General features: G+C 46.9%; 1 protein-coding gene across 3 annotated transcripts; it reads right to left on the reverse strand.

The window, feature by feature from the left end:
* Window positions 1-6,240: 6,240 nt before the first annotated feature.
* On the reverse strand, window positions 6,241-9,498 carry LOC109271219 (serum amyloid A protein-like). Of its 3 annotated transcripts, none has more exons than XM_053899918.1 (4): window positions 9,376-9,498; window positions 8,872-8,963; window positions 6,947-7,085; window positions 6,241-6,545 (listed from the first exon to the last, which is right to left on the reverse strand). In XM_053899918.1, exons 2-4 carry the CDS (start codon window positions 8,957-8,959, stop codon window positions 6,383-6,385), a joined length of 390 nt encoding a protein of 129 aa, XP_053755893.1. In that variant the 5' UTR covers window positions 8,960-8,963; window positions 9,376-9,498; the 3' UTR covers window positions 6,241-6,382. The 3 variants fall into 3 exon arrangements, with proteins under 3 accessions (XP_053755893.1, XP_053755892.1, XP_053755894.1); XM_053899917.1 differs by having other exon boundaries at window positions 9,332-9,464; XM_053899919.1 differs by lacking the exon at window positions 6,241-6,545 and having other exon boundaries at window positions 6,943-7,085; window positions 9,332-9,464.
* Between the last annotated feature and the right edge of the window lie 7,425 nt (window positions 9,499-16,923).

The following is a 16,923-nucleotide window of genomic DNA, read 5'->3' on the forward strand; positions in this document are numbered from 1 at the left end:
TCATATCTCCTGGCTCATGAGCAGCCTGGAGCCTGCTTCAGTTTCTCTCTCTGACCCTCCCCTGCTTGCATTCTGTCTCTCTCTCTCTCTCAAAAATAAATAAATATTTTAAAAAAATTTTTTAGGAGAAAAAAATTGAGTCAAAAATCTCTATATATTTGCATGGGACCCTGACTCATTTATCAATTTGTAACTTAAAATCTTCATTAATTTGGGCGAACTATTGATGTGTACGGAGGTGTTTGCACATTTAGCGCTGTTGTGGGGGGGGGGTGTTTATGTGATGAGAGACACAGGCACATACATGTAAATTATATGATGCATAGACATTTGCTGCTCTTCCTGATCTCAACACTGGAATCCCAATCAGGACAGGCACTGGGCTGTTGGTTTTTTCACCATTAACGCTCAGTGCCTAGGAAGATGCCTAGAATATAGTCAGGCTAACAAAACTTAGTTGAACAAATGTGTTTACTGAAGAGAACTTGAACAGTATTAAATAAGTATAAAGAGAAAAAGAAAAGGCAGTAGTAATTTCATCAGCCTGGATTGGGGGAGGGGGCGGGAAGAACCTCGTTAGATCCTCCACGTTTGGCCTCCAGGCTACTTTCTAAGTGTATGTACATATGTGAAGACATAAACTAAGACAGGGATATAATACTCGTCATTTTATATTCTGCTTTTACCCTGAACAACTTACTGTGACCATTGGTCCTTGTTACTACGCTTACCCACCACAAAGTCAGTGACAAAGCTGAAGTTCAAATCTGGTCTGCTAAGAGTGAGCATTTGGAATCTTAGCCATCTGCCATGCAGCTGCCACCTGAACTTGGCAGAATACAATAATTGTACAATATAATTTATTTTATTTTATTTTAATTCAATTCTAGTAAACATGCATGAACTTAAGAATGGCTCTCCCAGGGGAGTGATCCCTGCCAGGGAACACTGAGGTCTTCTGTGCCATTGCCTGCTCTGTTCCCAGGGCCTAGCTCAGTTCCTGCCACATACTGGGAGCTCATTCAAGAAGTAGTGGATAAGGGGATGGATGGATGAATGAGTTTTGCAAGCATCTTTGCTGACAGTGCAAACAGTTGGAGGCTTTTGAAGGCTCTGAGTTAAACTGTTTGGACTTTCCTAGGTCAAGGCCTGCATGGGAGGAAGGGAAGACTGCAGTGCTGAGCGGCTCCCTCTGAGGTTATGTCATTCAGGAGCAAGGCCCGTTGGCCAGCCTGGAGTTCTTGTCACTTTGCCCAGCTCTTTCAGGAAAGGGACAAGTGGGTCATTAACAGGAGGCTTTGTAAACATGTTTTAAACAGCATGGTTTGACAGGACTCCATAAATCATGAATTGTGTGTAAACCACACGTATTTTTTTTTTTTTTTTTTTCAGAAAAGACCTGGATTTTCCTCCCCTAGTTACAGATTTCAAAAAGCAAACCTGGGAAATTAGAGAATTGTGAAAGAGCCCCCTTTGCACCTGAGTTTGAAAAGCAGGCTGTTGAGTGACACTTCTTCCCCGCCTCCCACACCTTGAGGCCCAAGAGGCTCCATGTACCCCACACCCCAGGGAGAGCATCCAGGAGGCAGGCCAGATCTGATGAGCCGCCATGATGAATAGGTAGCACTGAAGGCCTGGGCAGGAGGAGAAGAGGCCCTCGGTCGCTCTGGGGGTCTGCCGGGAAGACCACTGAGGTTAGAGGAAAGGCAGTGACTGGGCCAGCTGAGGCAACACCTTTCGTAGAGAGGGGCTTGGAACATGGGCCACTGTCAGGACCAGTGGTGGATACACCAGCACCTCTTGGGGGAGGTCCTGCATGGCTGGGGGTGCTGGTGTAGAGCTGAACTTCACCTCAGGGACACTGCCGGCACACTTTGTGATTAACAATAAGTAAAGCCTATTACTTCTTCCTAGTCAATATAATGAGAGCAAACCTGTATAGGCTTAAATGGTATTGGTATATTTCATTATTTCTAAGATACGCATTTCTTGAGTATAATTTCCTGAAATTAGGACATGTCTTACATTCACTAATGACCAGGCAGCATTCATAAAATAGTTGTCATTGCTTTAGGAATCCATTTTGTGTATTTTTTTCCCCTTTTTTGCTTATACACAAGAGTGAAAGATATAAATGTGCGCCTAAGGAGGTCCAAAGAGTCTCTTTCAATAGGTATAAAATAAAAATGGTGAATGATAAGGAAAAATGTTACATCTTCACTTAATTAACAACACTTTTTTCTGGGTGGTTGATAAAAAATAATGCTTCTTTCAATCCATGGTGACTTGCACTCAGAGAAATGCAGTGTGCCTTTTCATCTCCTCTGTTCTCACAGAGTGCTCTCTGCAAACCTGACCCTCAGGTTACTCTGGAAGTTTGAAATATGTATTGCTTTCTCCCAAGGCTTCTCCTCAGAAACCGTACTAAGAATTTATGTACACTTGAGGTTTCTAATTTGCATTTCTATGAGAGAGAGCACAAAGCACTCCTAGAGAAAGTTACATATTTTCTGTGATAAAGGAAAATTTGGTCATTCTTTGTGTATCTTAGCAGAGATTTTGGTGTAGATTTATGTAGTCACCTCCGAGGGCCTCATTACCCCATTCTGCATATCAAACCCTGTAGCAAACCTCTGTACTTTGTACAATCCCAACCTCCCTCCTGGTTCTGGCTACTTTTGAACAATACTTTTCTACATCATTCATTCATTTCAACAGAAATTTATTAATCCACTCCTATTTGCCAGGTGCTATGACAGGTACTGTGGATACAAGGCTGACATACAAGAGGAGAGCCATGGTTTTTGGGATTTCTTGGGATTCCTTTCTTGAGCTTTCTTGGGATTCCTACCTACTTGCCCTAAAGACAGACACATCCACAGACAAACACGGTCGAGCATGATGAGTCCTGGGGTTGGGGTACAGCAGGAGCTGAGTTCCTGAGGTCCCTGTCCTCCATCTCAAGTGTGCTGCCCGCCTCTTGTCAGCTTTCTTCCTTCTCAGAGCACAAGATGTTTCTTCTCCCTTCGAGGTTACCACCCCTGTGGGCTTGACCCCACCCCCTCCTGCTTCCCCTTGACTTTGAGGCATCTTTTGTCCCCTCCACTTTATCTTTAGTGTGTACAAACAAGAAGAGAGTGGAGTGAAATATTTAAAGTGTTTGGAGGGAATAAAAAAACCACCAACATACATTCTGTATGCTGTGTAATTATCCTACAAAATGAATGAGAAATAAAGACTTTCTCAAAAAAAAAAAAAAAAAAGGTGAGGTACAGGGTGCTTGAGTGGCTCAGTTGGTGAAGCATCTGACTTCAGCTCGGGTCATGGTCTTGTGGCTTGCGGGTTTGAGATCTGCTGTCAGCACGGAGCCCTCTTTGGATCCTGGGTCCCTCTCTCCCGCTGCCCCTCCCCCATTCATTCTCCCTTGCTCTCTCTCGCTCGCTCTCTCTCAATAATAAACAAACATTTAAAAATTTAAAAAAGAAAGGTGAGGGGGGTTGTTGGCATACACCTGCCTTGAAAAAATGTTAGAAGCTCTTTAGAGAGAAGTAAAATAAGAACTGAGATCCACAGGAAGAAAGGACCAGCACTGAGGAAGGAATAAATAAAGGTAAAACAGGGGTAATAACAGCCCGTACATTCTCATTTAGGTCATTTCAGGCTGTGCACACTGCACACCAATCTCCCCAGCATGTGGAGCCTGCTGTCACTAGCCAGTGGCCATACTGTGGCCTGCACCTATTTCTCCTGCCCCTGCCTTATTTTGACGTAGACTCACTCCTGTCGCACTAAGCCTCAAGCCTCCCACACCTCCTCCACCTGCACTGCCACTAGTGCTTTCTGATGGGCACCAGAAGTCTCTTGGGACTAACCGCTTCCTAGCCACACTTTTATTTAACAATGAATGAGATTTGTCATTGACCCTCATCCATTAGGAGTTCTCATCAATTCCCTTTTTGGAGACGAGTCGCATTCCAGTTATCAATTTAAGTATTCGAGCTTCATACCCGCCTTTCTTTGCCCTGTTTGTGATACTGGAGCTGGTCCCTGTTATAGTTCTCCTGTGCCAGCCAAGCACGATGCCAATCTTTGTCAGTAGAGGGCGCGGGAGGGACGAACGGGAAAGAAAGACTCTCCCAGGCCTGGGCTTTGCCTCCTTCTAGCTCCTGGGTTGCTCTTCTCAAGTGCGGGGTACCCAGTGACACTCACCACAGGCAGTTTTGTTGGTATCCCACTGAAGTTTCTGGACAAGTTCCAGGATACCTCCCTGGATTTCCATGGTGTTCTATAGCACTTTGCCTGTGTTGGGGGGCTGCCTAACCATATACCACAGACTGAGTGACTTAAACCACAGAAATGTAGTTCTCATATTTCTGGGAGCTGGGAAGTCCAAGATCAAGGTGCAAACTAATTTGGTGCTTGGTGGGCCCTCTCTTCTTGGATGGCAGATGGACAGACACCTTGTAGCTGTGTCCTCACGGGGCAGAAAAGAGGGAGCAAGATCTCTGGTATCTGATATTATAAATACATTAATCCTATCTGACCAGGTTCCACACTTCTGACTTATTTATCCTTAGTTACTTCCTTATAGCCACATTGGGACTAAAGGCTTCAACATATGAATTTGATGCGTGGGGGATGCAATTCAATCCACGACACTGCCCCTTCAGGGCTGGCCTTGGGCCATCAGCAGCATTGTCCTTCCTGCCCCCATGGGGGCTGCCTCCCGTGAGTTTGCGACAACCCCCGCTGTGTCCCAGTTCAGCTGCATGCCCACGCGGTTTCCTGCCAAGTACCCTTGGCACCTCAGTGGGAGAGTCCTTGCTTGTCAGCTTTGGCTTGTGACACCCAGCAGTCTTTATCAGCCGTCCAACGGGCTGCAGGATTTCCAACAAATCTACATCTCAGCTTTGTGTGTTCTGTGCCACTTAGTATTGAATCGTGTACCAGTTAAGAATTCCTTACATTATAATTTCCCAACTCCAGTTACTAACTGGTTTCTGTCTCCTGATTCTGCTCAACTGATAAGAGGGGTCTTCTCGTTCTGTTGGCTCTTCACTAGAATTTCCCCAATTTGACTGGTTAAGGTGCAGAAGCTGTGAGGGAAGAATCACAAGTGAGGTGGATTGATGTCTTCATTTAGGCTTGAGTGAGGCAGTGAGGTGACGCAGAGAAAAACTGCTTTGGACACAAGTCTTACATGGCATGGACAGAAACTGGTTTTAATCAGATTTGAAGGTGCTGCTGAGAAACCAACACAAGGGCACCTGGATGGCTCAGTCAGCTAAGTGTCTGACTTTTGCTCACCTCCTGATCTCACGGTGTGTGAGTAGGAGTGCTGCTTAGGGCTCTGTGCCAACAGCTTGGAGCCTAGAGCCCGCTTTGATTTCATCTCTCTTTCTCTCTCTCCTCCTCCTCTCAGGGAGCAGGAATTGGAGTGGAAGGATGGACGACCAGGAAAATGGAGCTTCCAGCACCCAGTGGGTGCACTCGACCCTGATCAGTTGCTATGGAAGCTCCTAATGGCAGGTTACAACCGAGGAACTGCAGTGTAGAAATGTGATACAGTGTCACATGGGAAGGACGCATTATAAAATGGTCAGGAAAAGGGCATCTGGGTGGCTCAGTCTCTTAAGCGTCTGACTTTGCTCACCTTCTGATCTCTCGGTTTGTCAGTGGGAGCCCTGCAGAGGGCTCTGCGCCAACAGCTCAGAGCCTAGAGCCTGCTTCATTTCGTCTCTCTCTCTCTCTCTCTGCCTCTCCTCCTACTCTCTCTCTCTCTCTCTCTCTCAAAAATAAATAAACTTACAGAAATGTAAAAAACAACAACAGCAGCAGCAACACAAGATCAAGGTGGCCCTGGCCAGAGAAGGATTCGAGAGTCGCATCCTCCCATGGCTGTGTCTCGTGCCCCCAGGAACAGGTACCACTGAGGAACAAATCAAAGGGAACTGGAAGCTGAGGACAGAGAAGGAGACAGGACACGATTGGCAGGAGAGAGGGGTGTGGACACGGAGGGACCTGGAGAGAGCACCAGGGTAAGCGGAAGGGCCTGGACAGGGCAGCAGGTCAGATCCGGGAAGGGTGGGTGCAGGGCGTCTGCCCTGTGTGACACTGACATGGTCTCCCCCACACCAACCACACGGGCACAGGCTCGGCCTGCACCTGGGTGTCTGCACCTGGGTGTCCATCACCCCTGAGAATGAATGAACAGTCCTTACATCGAAGAATAACACACACTTTCCAACAATCTCTTAAGCATTTATTAGACACCTGTCAGGTGCCCTCCATCAGCCTCTGTGGACAGAGACCTCAATGACTCCGTGTCCCTGCCCTCAGGGGACTCCCAGCCCCTCTCCTGAGTGCAGAGCAAAGAGGAAGCTCAGTACTTGTCAGGCAGGCCATCAGGTCGAAAGTGGTTGGGGTCTTTGCCGCTCCGGCCCCATTCATTGGCTTCCTGGTCAGCCTTCGAGTCCTCTGCTCCGTGGCCGCTGCTTCCGTACCTGAAAAAGTCTGTGACTCTCTGAGAATTCTCTCTGAGGTCGCTGGAATGGAGGAAGGCAGGTAGGAGATCAGTTAGGGAGCTGATGAGGAATAGCCTCTTCCCCCATCTCTCTTCTTTGCAAGGGAGAGCTGACTGGAGCCAAGGAAAGAAGGGCTAAAACACTGACCCCCCGGCCCAGAGACAGAGCATCTCAGCCCAGGCTGATCCCTTACTGGGTGAACAGCACCCATAGGGGGAGGGTCGGGAATCACCCATTCCCACTGGCCTTGCTCTGACCCCATCAGCCACTCACGCCAACACTGGGCGCAGAGGGGAGGGTGGGCAAGAGAAGGAGGAGCCACAGTGTCTACAGGAGACTTCTCCAGGGCTTGGCCCCTCCTGGCTGTCCAAGGCAGCCAGGCTCAGCTCACCCAGCCCTGCATCCCCAGGAGCCCGTGTTACCTGATCACTTTGGCCGCCCAAGCGCCCCCAGGTCCCCTCTGTGTGGCATTATAGTTCCCCCGGGCGTGGAAGTATTTGTCTGCATCTTTGTAATTGGCTTCTCTCATGTCAGAGTAGGCTCTCCACATGTCCCAAGCCCCTGAGAGAAAAGGTCACGGCAAAAGGGATATCACGTGAACAGAAAACCTCTGGCACACCTCAGAGAAGAATCAGGGACGACAAATCTGCCACCGACTCCAGATTTCTGCCTGGTCCCCTTGGATAGCACAGGCTGAGAAGACAAGTCTTCATCCTAGGTGGTTTCTCCAGCTTTCTCTAGTGGGAGTCGTGTGGGTGGGGCACAGCTGTGTTGTCCCTGCGGGTCTATGTCTGCCTCTCACTTAGGGCTCTGCCTGAGCTGTTTAAACGAGAGAAAGGAGGTATCACAGAACAGGACTTGTCAACTTGAGCGCCCCTGAAATTTGGGGCAATTCTTTGTTGCTCAGGGCCGTTCTGATATCGTAGGATGTATAGCAGCATCCCTGACCTCTCCGCACTAGAGGTGGGCAACATATTCCCTGAGGGTCACAAGCAGAAGGGTTTCCAGACATTGCCAACTGTCCCCAGGGCCCAAAAGTGCCCTCGGTCGGGCAGCACTGCTGTAAAATGAAGCCGCGTGTGACAAGGTCCAGGGGACGTGGTAAGTGAGGAGGTGACAAGAAGGCACCTTCTGGGAAAGGCCCAGGCATACAGCACTTCTGCCCTGAGGCCCAGGAGATGGATACTTGCAGAATGAGTGCGCATAACTGGGACCCGAGTCCCTCTGGGTGGTAGGAGCATAAACGGCATCCTGAAAACCTTCTAAACAGGCTGTACCGATGATATCGGCAGCTTGAGGAAGCAAGGGGTCGAGCCGTGGCCCATCAGCCCTACTTGGCTGCACCTTCTGATGACCTGGGAGCCTCTGAAGTCCCGGTGACCAGGTCACACCCGGCCCAAGTACCTCAGACTCTGGGGGTGGATCTCAGGCATCACTAGCTTTCATGCTCTCCGAGTGATTCTGACCCGTAGCTGAGATCGATAGCCACCCAGCTTTAGGAAGCTGCCTGGCAAGGACTCTGGCCTCACGCGCAGCTGGGTTCCAACCTCCTCTTGGCCACCTGCTGACTGGCAGTTAGTCCCTGGACAATGGACTCGGCTGCTCTAAACCCCAGTTTTGTCCCCTTCAAGTGGAGGACGATGTCTGCCTCCCCGAGGTGTTCTGAAGTCATAGTAAGTGACCACGTGTGCCAGCTTGACCAGAAGTGTCCCCGTTCGCCTAGAACTATCCCAGTGAGCCCTGAGAGTGTCATAGAAAACTCCTCGGGCCCAAACAAACCAGGATAGTTGGTCACCCTAAATTGCCTAGTGCAGGCTTGGTAGATGTTATTAGTTCCTCATTTTTATTTATTTTTTATTTTGGTCAAGTAAAATGCTAGGAAGGGGTAGGGAACAGGGGCAGTGTCACTGAGGATAGGAAGCATCAGTGAGAGCTGAGCTGAAGGTGTCTCTGGTTCGATCCAGGTAGGAAATGGAAGGAAGGATGGAAGGGAGGAAGGAAGAAAAGGAGGAAGCGATGAACGAAGGGAGAGGCAAAGAAGAAGAAAAGACGAACAGTTTTAATCATACTTTGTGCAATGTGTCTGCGGAAAATTTTCTGCCATTGCAAGACTTACTCTGTTTCTACTATCCAAACTGGAGCTTCAGCTGGGAATGATGATTGCTCCTTCTCTAGTAACTGATGGGCACAGATCCTCTGGTTTTCAATCCGCTTGATGAAAAGCTCCCCAGACACGGGCACCTTCTAGCACTTAGGACAACACACCTAAGGCAGTAGGTCCACCCCTTGCATGTGCTCGGGGTGAGTCCCAGTGGCCCACGGATGCCACCCCCCCTCTAGTGCTTACCTTGAGCAGCCTCTCCAAAGAACGAATACCATTGGCTGCTGACACCCAGGACCAAGGAGCAGAAGATGAGGCCCGTGAAAAGCTTCATGGTGCTGAAAGGAAGGAGAGGTCAGGGGGCAAGGACAGGGCCCGCGCACCCCCCTTTGGGAGTTGCATGTCACGGAGTCACTGCTGCAAATTCCAGTGGTTCTCAGGAGACTCTTAGGAGCCCGCGTGGGAACCCTACAGCAGGTCCCCACTCAGAGCCACAGCCCTAATTCTGCCCCGTGAGCCCTGACTGCCCGGCTGGCTGAGAGTCCCCAAGGCGGCATTGATGGAGGAAGAGGGCAGTTGGGACCAGATTGTCCCTGCCTGGAGCGGCCTGTCATCAATCAACAAGCATTTACTGTGTGTCATCCTGCCAGCTCAGACCTCATACAGGACAAATCAGAACAGAATGATTATTTTGAAAGGAATTTACAGTCAGTTCTTTTCCACAAATCAGTCCTTGGAGTCGCCCCTCACCTGAGTCCCAGTGGAGCAGAGCTGCCGGTCCCTGCCTTCTGGGAGAGGTGGCCGGGATTTATACTGCGCCCTCCCCGTTGGGCGCCCCATGGGGACACAAGAAAAGCCAGACCTGGTGCCCGGAAAGGTCCCTCCAGGTCATGGCCCCGAGAGACCTGCAAAGGAAAACATACCGGACACCCGTGGTTTTCTTCATCCACAGGTCAACTTCCAGTTGTGCAACTGTGAACAAGCCAGCTTGGCTGGTTCTGCCTGGAAGCTGGGGCTCAGGAGGAGGGCTCTGCTGTCCGAGTCCGAGGGGCTGTGGAGAGGAAAGATTGGAGCACCAGGCTGGGGGCTGGGGGCTGGGGGCTGCTGGCAGGTGTGTGGTTGGGGACGGCTCCTCCAGGCAGGGCTTTGCTTTACTGATCATTTCCTCAGGATGGTCCCTGCCGGGCCAGATGGTCCATGTGCCAGATGTGACACCCTTTGAGTTCATGTGTAAGCTCTTGAGTTCCCAACTGATGGCTTTTCCCAACAAGTGTCTCGGGAAGATCCTTCCACCGGTCTGTGTGCACATGCTAAGCTCTTGGCACCGAGGCATTGAAAAGCCCCGTTCAGCCGGTTGAGCCCATGAGGAAGTGTATTACCTCAGCCGGGTCCCAGGTTGGGAGTATCTAGTTGGAGGGATTCTGTCTCCCCTCACTGAATCTTGGAATTACATCAGAGTGGAAATGAGTGTTTGGTGCAAGGAACTAAAATGTAAACTCTTAGAAACCTATAATAGGCCATCTGTTATGGGAAAATGGCAGTCCAATTGGATAACTACCAGGCTCCCAGTGAGGGGAATGTTGAGGGAAAACTGTCTGCTGTATTTTGAAGGGTGCAGGGGGGTCACTGTCTGCCCTCTTCTCACTATTAGTCAGAAATTTCAGCAGGGTCTGTCCAGCAAGATGAGGCCTGTGTATAAATGAACAGAGCCTCCTACTTTTCAAAGATAATATCCCTTGTGCCTCCTAACTGTAACGATTCTAGAAAGAGAACGCCTGAGACTATAGTTCAGCATAGACAGTTGACATTGTTCCAAGCTGTCTAAAGACTGAACAAAAAGCTGATTCTCTGCCTGAAACATAATGAAGCTTATTATTACTCCTTCCCTCTCCTGGATTTTTTTGGACAAGCCAGTAAGAACTATTCTTTTTGACTCTCAATGCCCTGCCTCTTTAGTCAACTATTATGTCTTGTTGTTATTGCTTTATAAATGAAATACATAATCTCAAATTCTCAAACTCTTGGTTTGAATAGGAAATCTAGCATATGGGAGAAGAGTGATATGCTAAGGTTTCTTTCAGCTTTACAAAGATATCTTGTATGTTCCAGAACCATTTGGGAACAAAGGATATCAATTACATCCATTATAACATTATTGACAGGGTGACAAATCATGGGTCCAGACAACCAAGCTGACTTCTTTTTGGGGTGGTCCAGGGTACAGGAAATACAATCTCTGAAGTCCATTTACATTATAAGACTATTTCAAAAAACTTCCAAGGACCATTTTTTTTAATGTTTATTTTTGAGAGACAGAGCATGAAGGGGGGAGGCACAGAATCCCAAGTGGTCTCCAGGTTCTGAGCTGTCCACACAGAGCCCAATGAGGGGCTCAAACTCACGAACCTCGATATCATGACCTGAGCCAGTCAGTTGCTTAACCGATTGAGCTACCCAGGTGCCCCAAAAGACCGATTTAAATTAAAGTTAACAACAGAAACTAGGGGCACCTGGGTAAACACTTGGTTTCAGCTGAGGTCATCATCCCAGGGTTATAGGATCGAGCCCCCCGTCAGGCTCCACGCTCAGTGTGAAGCCTGCTTAAAATTCTCTCTCTCTCTCTCTCTCTCTCTCTCTCTCTCTCTCTCTCTCTCTCTCTCCCTCCCTCTGCCCTTTTCCTGCACCGAGTGCATGCTCTCTCTCAAAAAAAAAAAAAAATGGGGTACCTGGGTGGCTCAGTCGGTTGAGCGTCCAACTTCAGCTCTGGTCATGATGTCACAGCTCGTGGGTTTGAGCCCCATGTCGGGCTCTGTGCTGACAGCTTGGAATCTGGAGGCTGCTTTGAATTCTGTGTCTCCCTCTCTCTCTGCCCCTAACCCACTTGCATTCTGTCTTTGTCTCTCTCAAAAATAAATAAAACATTTAAAAAAAATCCCACAAAAACAAAAAACAGAAACTATGTCTCTTTTGTCACCTTTGTATATGCAGTGTTTATCACACTCTGGTGAATAACAGGCACTCATTCTTTGTTTTATTCGTGCTTCACGAGTACTTGCTGAGCTTTCATACACTCCAGTGGTGTTCCATGTGCTGGAACGTGTCTAGCCTCATGTGTTTACATTGCAGCGATCGATCTGTAAGTATAAACACAGTGACACCCCACATTATCTAATTCTGACCCATTCCCGACAGCGTGTTGGGTAGCAATTGTTTTTTTAATTACTTTTTATCTGCAGTTGTGCTCAGTGCATTCCAACCTCAGCACCATCTTCCTGGTTGATTTTCCCTTGTTTAGGAAAATCTGCTTCATCTGCCCTCCACAGCCACGCTGCTTAGGGTCATAACACCACTCTCCGTAGCCATACAGAGGATCCTTGCCCTTCTTGTGCTGTGTCACTTTGTGTAGTTGATGCTGCCGCTTTCTAAGAGAAAGTCGAGTGGGTTTGGGGAATGTTCACCATGTTCTCGAGGGCACGCAATCAGCACTGTGTCCACAGCACTGTCTTATTGGTAATGCTAAGGTCAGCACCAGGTCGGGATGTATTAAAGCAGAAGAGGCCTGTCGTGAACTTCAGAAGCAGCCTTGATGGTTTAAGATATGTCAAGCCAAACTTCTGTTTCCTTAACTCTAAAATATCCCTATAGCAATTTTTTTGGGGGGGGGAGGGTTAAAGACAGCAAATTTTTGAATGCCAATTATTTTATTTTACAAGAGAAAAAAATAAGAATCCCTTCTTAGCCAATTTTCACAAATATGATCTGAACCATTCAAATACCTGCTCAACAATCTGTGAAGGATAGCTATACAATATAAAACAATTAAAACACCAATTACCTAATTATTTAATAACTAATGAGCCCATTTGTGGGTGTTTTGTCTGCAATACAATAATACTCTAGAAAGTTGGACACGAATTCTGTTTCCTTTCTATACTGCGACAAACATGTACTGTAAATTTAATAAAATAAAAAATGTCAGAGATCATGAATGCAAATAATTTTTGCTTCATAAAATATACCGGAATTTGGGTGGCAGAGTAAATGAAAAACTACACATCTAAGATTTGTCTATGTCCAAATTCGAGGGGCTGAGTGATAGTCTTTTCTGCTTGGTACTGCATATTCTATATCCAGATGGCTGGGAACAGTGTTCTAAAGCTATAGATGACGCAATTATTGAAACACGCAGGTAAAATGGATGTCTGTGTTCCTTTGTTTTCTATCACCCAAGTTCTGATAGTGTGAGACTGGGTTTGCGGTTAAAGTTTTTTTTAATTTATTTTTATTTCATTTTTTTATTAAAAATTTATTTTAATGTTTATTTATTTATTGTTGAGAGAGAAAGCACAATCAGGGGAGGGGCAGAGAGAGAGGGAGACACAGAATCCGAAACAGAGCCCGACGCAGAGCTTGAACTCACGAACTGTGAGATCATGACCTGAGCCAAAGTTGGATGCTTAACCAACTGAGCCACCCAGGCGCCCCTGCAGTTAAAGTTTTGAATGGATATTAATGTTTACGTCTTGGTCACTCAACTAGCAACATGTGTCACCGTTGTCTGCGTGATTTAAACCTAAGGGTGGCAGGTCACCACCCAGTAACAGGAGAGACAGCAGACTTCCTGGGAATAAATGCGTGGTGGGAGCCCATGGAAGTTCATTTCAGATTGCTTCCATTTTTCAGTGGAATAGGAAGCAAAGTCATCAACTGAGAGGAGGATGGAGGACACATGGTAGAAGTTCTAGGAGAGGAGTGAAAAGTGGTCATCTAGGAGAATGGCAAGGTGAACAGGCTTGGGAAGCGTAGTAGGATTGCAAGGAGGCTGGAGGATAAGGATCATGAACTTGAAGTGAAACTAATCACCGCGGCTCTGTATTTTTCCTCGACCACATTCAGCTGCCAAAGTGCAGACTTGAAGCAGTGGGAAACTGGATCTCACCGCTCAGTAAATACTTGTTAAATTATCAAATGAATTAACATATGCAGGGGGCACCTGGGTGGCTTAGTCGGTTAAGCGGCTGACTTAAGCTCAGGTCATGATCTTGCCCTTTGTGAGTTCAAGGCCTGTGTCTGGCTCTGAAGGCTCAGAGCCTGGAGCCTGTTTCAGATTCTATGTCTCCCTCTCTCTCTGCTTCTCCTCCACTTGTGCACTGTCTCTTTCTCTCTCTCAAAAAATAAATAAACATCAAAACAATTTTTTTAATGAATTAACACATGCAAAAGTCAAAGGAGGATTCATTTAAAGATGAGGGAGGGTTATAGGGGATAGGGAGAGAATTAACAAAGAGAGAGTGAGTGAGGGCATAAATATACTCCAAGGTCCAAGGGCCCACAGGACCACTGAGGATGGAGTTACCTAGATGTAGCAGGAGCAGATCTTTCTCTGATAGAAGAAAGAAAGGAGAGAGGATGAGGAAGATGTATTTTGAGATGAAGGACAGAGAGCTGAAAGAAACCAGAACCACCTATCCTCCACCTCTCTCAGGATTCATCAGTCTCTACCTGTTTGCATTTTGGAGTTTGGCCCCACAGTGCACAAAACCCAAAGATAGGAACCCTATCTGGTTTACTGACAGACAATCTGCTAAACCTCTTACACGTAGCAGAGCACCCCACCTATAATAAGTTCTCAGTAATTTTTATTGATTGAATGAATCAGTGAGTGAATGAAGGAGAAGCAACTGCATGGATGGGTAGAAGTAGGGTGATGGTGGAGTTTGGAGGTTAAGAAGAATGGGAAAACTTTGAAACCATGATGTGTCATTTAGAGATGAACATGGACATTGTTTATAAGCAGTAAAATCCCAGCCTACGTGGAGTGATTGAATTTATTGTCAAAGAATATATCCAGAGAGCAAACACTTATCACCTCCTCTGCCACTTCCGTCCTGTTATTATGCACCATCGTTTGGATTATTGTAATGAATCCCTAACTGGTTTCCACGTTTCCACACTTGCCCCCAACTAGTATCTTCTCAATAGAGCAACCAGACTGTTAAAACACCAGACAAACCATGTCACTCTCTGTTCAAAACCCTCCAGAAGATCTCAGTTTTACCCGTAGTGAAGTCAAAAGCCCTTACAGTAGCTTATAAGACTCTAGTCTCTCTTACCCACACCTCATTTCCTACTTTTCTCCTCTCATTCATTTTGCTCCAGCCACACTAGCCCCCTCCCTGTTCTTCCAACTCTTAAGCATATTTTACCTCAGGCGCTTGGATTAGCTATTCCTTTCATCTAGAATATTCTTTGCCCAGATATTTGCATTTTGGGGTTTTAAGAAGAGCAAGAACTTAGATTTCAGGGTGTTGGAAGGTTCAGCAATCTTATTAACATCAGGAAGAGAGTTGGCAGTGAGTATATCAGGAGGGCTGTGACACGTGAAAATTTTCCACAAAGGTGGGAGAAGAATGGAAAGCTCTATCAACAGATATAATTGAGAGATGCTTTGTCCCTAAATAGTAGTAACTAGATTGTCTATATCAAGAGCATCTGGTCAGCATTTTATGAATGCCAATTCTTGGGCCAGAATCTTGAAAATTCTGATATAGCAAGTTTGGAGTGGACTTTAGGAATGCCTGTGTTTGAAAATAAATTACATTGGTAAGGGTGGAGAGTGGGTAGTAAGGAATTTGATGGGGACTTAGGAGAAGGCATTCCAAAGAGCACTGGGGATGTTGCCAGGTGAACTTAAGGAGACCCCGGGGCCCTGAGGCCTCTTCAGCCCACCCCAGGATGTGGCCAGAAGCTTTTGGTCCTGTCACAAGAAAGACTTCAAAGAGAGACTAGACACAACAGTTGAGTGGTGTAAGAAGGAAAGTTTATTAAAGCGAGACTACACTCTCAAGATGTGAGAACAGGCACGCTCAAGGGAAAGCTATGCGCCTGGGGTTTGGGTCTCTATCTTATATTGATAGTTGTTAATTAGGGGTGGGGAATATTTATTAGTTGGGGAGGGGATTTTGGGGGGAGCAGGATTTTGCATCTTTTCTCCCTTACTTGGTGAGAGTCTCTGGCCATCTTTGTCTTGGGCCTGTCTGGTTTGATCCGGCTTCCTGTGTTTTATTTTTTTATTTTTTTTTTTACATTTATTTATTATTGAGAGACAGAGAGAGACAGAGCATGAGCATGAGAGGTGCCAAGAGATGGGGAGACACAGAATCCAAAGCAGGCTCCAGGCTCTGAGCTGTCAGCAAAGAGCTCAACGCGGGGCTCGAACTCACAAACCGAGAGATCATGACCTGAGCCGAAGTCGGACACTCAACCGACTGAGGCACCCAGGTGCTCCAACTTCCTATTTTTGTATTTGGAGTGCTGCCAGGACAGGTCTCTAACTCCCCCAAACCCACCCCCCCCCGCCCCCCCAGCTAGTGGGCCATGTCTTCCCTTTTGCTGGCTTCCAAGCATCCTGTTAAAACCTAACTGCTTACTCTAACAGGGATATAGAGATGGCAGTGAGGGGCAAAGAGGATGTAGACCCTCTTTCCCATTTTTTTGTTCAGGAATTACGGGAGGTCTACCCCATGGGAAAGGATGACAGTCAAATGGAACCAACGTGGGAAAGGCGAGTTTCAGCTTTTTGTAACAGGGGAAGGAAATAAGCAAAGGTAAAGGGGAATACTCACCACAGAGCCTTCTCATCAGGGCTCATTGGAAGGCAGTGGTGAATAAGCAGATAGAGTATAGACAGGGGTGAGACTGACCCATAAAAAATTAGTTTATGTCAATTGAAAGCAGGGACATAAGAACAGGGGTAAAGGAAACAGTGGTTTAGCACATGGGTTAGTGACAGCAGGTTGGGGTTATTTACTGCTTTGGGCTGAGTGTGGGGTGTGTACAGTGGAAGGCTGATGCTTTTGAGCCAGTAAAACTACCCCCCAAATCCCAAATGGACTGTAAAGAGAAACAATGAGGATGCTATTCTGATCTCCTCCCAAAGATGTTGAGTCTACTATTGACACGAGTTCTAGAGAGAATGGAGGAACAAAGGAGAAGGGTGGGGGAAAGAGTGGTTAGTAAGGATAGATAAGGGATACTCCCATTACATGTTTAATATGAAAATTTTATAAATAAAAAATTAGTTTTTTTAAGCTGACACACAGATTTCAAACTTGGAGATGATAGGCATAATAGGCCAGGTCTTTCTACTTTTTGAGATCTCTAATTACTGAAAAGAGGATCCAAGTTTTCTCCCTAGGCCAGGGGTGCTTTGTTTATCTATAAATTCATCCTTTATGGAGTCATATCCAATTTATTCTTTTAAACACACACACCACATCTCCCAGGAGTGACTCTTTT

The sequence above is a fragment of the Panthera pardus genome, unplaced genomic scaffold (assembly GCF_024362965.1).
Source record: "Panthera pardus isolate Hobbes unplaced genomic scaffold, ASM2436296v1 HiC_scaffold_12, whole genome shotgun sequence".
Taxonomy (NCBI): Eukaryota; Metazoa; Chordata; class Mammalia; order Carnivora; family Felidae; genus Panthera; species Panthera pardus.